Below are 4618 nucleotides of genomic sequence, written 5' to 3'. Positions count from 1 at the left end.
CCCCCAATTTATGCGACACCATTTGACTTGGCACTGAAGTTTAAGAAAGGAAGGAAGACTTTTAAAACTTGAGGTCCAAAACAAGCCTTAGACATTTGTGTGGCTATAAATCATCTCAGTAAAGGTAAAAACATAAATTTTTCTGAATGCTTATAGCATGAAGAACATAAGCCAGATGACAGAACTGGAAGACTCAGGAGGTAGAAGATCATAACATGACTGATTCAGCAAATCTGGATTCTCATATATATACATATACACGCACTATTTGTATAGATATCATCATTTATATCTAGAAGATAGTATGTTTTTGAAGAAGCTTGTACAGTTTGAGTTAAATTGTTTTTAAAATATAGAAAAGTGACATTCTTTTGGAACAAACAAAAAAAGGAAAACATTCCACGTAAATTGGGACAGAGGGAGTAATAAGTTTATCAAATGCTAGTTTATCTCTTTGGAGGCAACTCCTTATAAATATGATGGGGAATTTTGCAGGCATTGCTGAGAGTGACAATCTAAATTCTTCTTTAGCAGATGCCCTCAACGACACTCAAAGAGTTGAATATATGCATAGCCACTTGAATTCTTTAGCAAATGCAATGAGGTATATCTCTCCCTCTCTCCGACACATACTAATTCCACATACTGATCGTGTAAAAAGATCTTTATACTGTCAGTATATATAAGTTAAATCCTTAACTTATATATGTTCGGTTGGTTTTATATATAATCAGGGACGGTGCAGATGTGAGGGGCTATTTCGCTTGGTCATTGCTCGACAACTTTGAATGGTTAGAAGGGTATACAAAAAGATTTGGATTGCATTATGTCAATTTTACCAATCTCCAGAGAACTCCAAAATTATCAGCAACTCGGTATAAGGAGCTCATGTCTAATTTTCAAGGACAGATAGCAAAATATACAGCATAAAGAATACTAGAGTGAAACAAAGTACAAGCACCATTCCTTTCTGGAGATCCTTCAACTAGTTTTTCCTCTTGGTTTTTGATCTAAAGAAAGGAAGGTCAAATGTGAAATCAAAATATAATTAGTCAGGCTTATCTCTTTCTTTATATTTCGAAAGATAGATGTGTATTATAATTGCAAAATAAAGGTGTATAATTATATAAATAAAACTGTTTTTTAGAGCTTAGTTTAACAGTTGTTTCAATTAGTACCTTGTACATACAAAGATTTGAACCACTCATTATATCGCTTCAGATTGAGTGATTGACTCCCCTCAATTTGGAAAACTTGTGGAGAGTACCTAAGCCCAAGATACAGTTGGTTGTACTACTTCCTCTTCTTTTTTTTTTTTCTTTTTTTTTTATATATATATATTTATAACGATGGCGTCCAAGACAACAGAGTGCACCTCTCCGTTACCTCCCACGTTGAGCTATGTTGAAAATTGGTTTTGATGATTAACAAATGATTGTCTAAGAACTAGGTCTCTAAAAGATATCTATTGAAGTAACATACATGATTGCAAATATGACTAGCAAATATGACTGGCAGATAACGAAAGAACCAGGTTCTCTTTCAGGTTCCTAGAGTGCGTTGATTAGAGCTAAAATTATGATTTTCTAATGCAAGCACGATTCCGCGAAGGTTTTGTTACTTAGGCTGCAATTGTGTTACTTACTGAAGAAATCCGTGTACAACAAGGCGTCATTAATTGCTACACTTGCATACAAAAAAAGGATTGTATAGATTCTATGTCCGAATTTATTGTATAGATTCTATGTTCGGATTCTTCTGACCATAACTTTTTCATATGTCTTTCTAAATATTTTGAAATGTTAATTAGTGTGACTTATAGTAATTTTTATATGATTTTCAAAAATATAAATTTTTTCTTAAATACTTAAAGATTCTATGTCTGGTTGTATTGACAAACTTAAGAAGTTTAATTCTCGAATTCGAAAAGTATCATCCTTTTTGGGAAGAAGGGAGTATTATTTTGTAAAGAGGATTAGTGTTTTGGAAAATACTCTTTCTGAGATTATTTTCTTTAGATATGGTTTTAACTATAATTTGTACTTTCTCTTCTTCATTGTAGACGAAGGTAATATAATGAATCATATAAATGTGACGGTCTTATTAACATTTTATTATTAGGTAATTTGCTCGCGATTCGCATGGTCATGAATGACCTCATTAAGCTTATAAATGAACCTTTGCTAATATCTGAATAAGAAGTTCAAGATCTCTTTCTTTACGATGATGAGGAAGGTTAAGGCCTCATTTGTTTTTTTCAAGATTAAAACGTCTGAATTTGAATACACATCTAAATATCAATATGTGTATTAAGACTAACATATCTGAATATGAATACACATCTGAATATATTAAGATGTGTATTAAGATCTGAATACTAAATAATAAGACTATTTGATTTTTAACATCTGAATAGATAAAATTTATCTTTATTTGAAAATTAATAAACATAAAATTCAAATGAAATACTAATTAATCTAATATTTTATCAATAAAATATATAGTTTTTTAAAATATGATAGTTGTTTGTGGTGATGGCTAACGGGTGAATGCTGACTAGAGGCAGTGCTTGCTGGTAGTTTTGGTTGATGATGGTGGTTCATGCTAGTAGTTACCAGTGATTGATAGTGGTGACGTGTTACAACCCATATTAACATACGTTAGTTCATGTCATAAGGTCGTCGAGGTAAATCCATGAAGAGATTATCTTTAAGATGATAAGAGGTTAATCCTATTGGTCTTAAATGATACAAAGGTGTATAAGGGTGGTTAACAAGTATTAGAAGTTAAACGAATCAAGGATGTTGTCAGCCGTATTTTGGATAAACCTAGGGGTGCTTAATACTCTCAAGAGGTCGTATTTTAAGGTATATGAATCATAAAATATCCGTATCATAGTCTTGAAGTCAAACGAGTTATGAAACAAAAGTCGACAAGAGTTGTTGCAACTTAGGTTCATAGTTTTACTTAAACGTTAGGTCAAATGTTATTAAGCTTTTCTCCCAATATACTTGGAATTACGGGGTGATCTACCCACCAAATTGAAGATCTATGAGTCTAGTTTCCAACGCATTAAACCTTTTATCAATACGACATTGGAGTAGAGAGATATAGACATTTTTGCGAGACTGCACAAGCTGCTAGGTGACAAGTAGGTGGGTCACCTACTTGGTTAAATGATAGCCCAAAAAGAGGCAATTTCGGGTCAGACAAAGAGCCCATTAAAAGGCTTATCTTCTACAATATATCCCTCATTATATTTCACAAATAACCAGACCTAAACCCCTGCAAACTTCCTCCCAAAAATTATGCACAAACCCTAATTGATTTCCCTCTCTTTCAAGTTCAAATTGGGGGTAAACCCTAGAGTTTGAAGAACCAAGATAAGGGCTGAGTTATCCAACAAGTAAGGCGAGTTTACCGCTATCTTTCATACATTTATTCTGCTGTGAATTCATGGTAATTCGTTCTATACATGTAAGAACTCACGGGACGGTGATCGGAAGCCGTGAGTTCGAGTTATTCACTTGTAGCGGACTGTATTGTGGACTGTTTTGTGTTGCTGTTGGTCTGCGTGTTTTACTACTGTTTTGTGGATTTTTGGAGGAGGAAGGGTGTGGAGAAACACCATATAGATGTAGGGTTGTGGCTGGTAGTTCTTCGTAACATTTCCGGGTCGTTTGACACGACTACGGTGGCCGTCGTATGTATGAAGTGATTAGGTTGTGCGTGGACTGTTTTGGGAGGCTCAATATGATTATTATTGATGTTTTTTGAGTTGTTTGGTGATTGTTTGGAATTAAGTGAAGTCATATATATAGGGGAGGTGTTGTCCGTTTCATCGTAAAATAGGTTGTGGTCGATACATATTAGTTATGACGCTTGAATGATAACTATAGTATCGTTTCTCTTATTGTAGACTAAGGAGTCGTGAAAATTGCATAGCTTGAGATTGGGGCAGTATATACAAGGTATGTGAGGCTATCCCTTTCCTTCTTTTGCACGACTCCGATTGTACATAATGTAATGAACGAGCTTCCAAAGATACTCTACTCTTAGAAGCTAGCAGTACTTACATTGTTTCCCCTCTTATGGAACGATTGATGTTGATGTTGCTTCTCTTAATTTTATGTTATCAATGTTATTGGTACTTCCTGATTCTTATAAGGTCCATGGTGAAGAGTTAGTCCTAATAACGTGTACACAGGATACCGACCTTACGTCACTCCGAAAGTTTTAGAACGTGAGTCCATGAGTCGAGCATGCATTATATTATGTATCTATTTTACTCTACCGAGCCGCGCTATAGACGGCCGAGTATGGTACCTATTGTGCAACCACTGATCAGTTGGGTTTTACCGAGCTCCACGTGGCCGGGTACGATTCTACCGAGCCTTATGATGGCCGGGTACGTTTTTACCGAGCCTATTACGGCCGGGTACGATATGATGATGATGATTCCCACAGAGGCGTATGTTTTAAAAGTTTATGTATATATACATATGTATCACGCATTTCATGTCAGTAGCCCTCAGAGGTACCCAGATGTTACAGGTTGTTTATTCTCTATCCCTGCTTACATTACTGTTCGTACTTATGGTTCCCTGCCTTACATACT

At 35.1% G+C, this 4618-nt stretch overlaps 1 protein-coding gene across 2 annotated transcripts in view; it reads left to right on the top strand.

The window, feature by feature from the left end:
* Positions 1-1158, top strand: part of LOC109219513 (beta-glucosidase 18-like) — an 8742-nt gene extending 7584 nt beyond the window's left edge. For both annotated transcript variants that reach the window (XM_019383973.1, XM_019383972.1), the window contains 2 exons: positions 496-604; positions 735-1158. In XM_019383973.1, the coding sequence (XP_019239518.1) occupies positions 496-604; positions 735-930 (305 nt within the window). In that variant the 3' untranslated portion in view covers positions 931-1158. The remainder of the gene's footprint in view (positions 1-495; positions 605-734) is intronic.
* The last annotated feature ends 3460 nt before the right edge of the window (positions 1159-4618 follow it).

This window comes from Nicotiana attenuata, unplaced genomic scaffold (assembly GCF_001879085.1).
Source record: "Nicotiana attenuata strain UT unplaced genomic scaffold, NIATTr2, whole genome shotgun sequence".
NCBI classification, from domain to species: Eukaryota; Viridiplantae; Streptophyta; class Magnoliopsida; order Solanales; family Solanaceae; genus Nicotiana; species Nicotiana attenuata.
The sequence above is the reverse complement of the archived record's forward strand: the minus strand, read 5'-3'. Positions and strand labels throughout refer to the sequence as shown.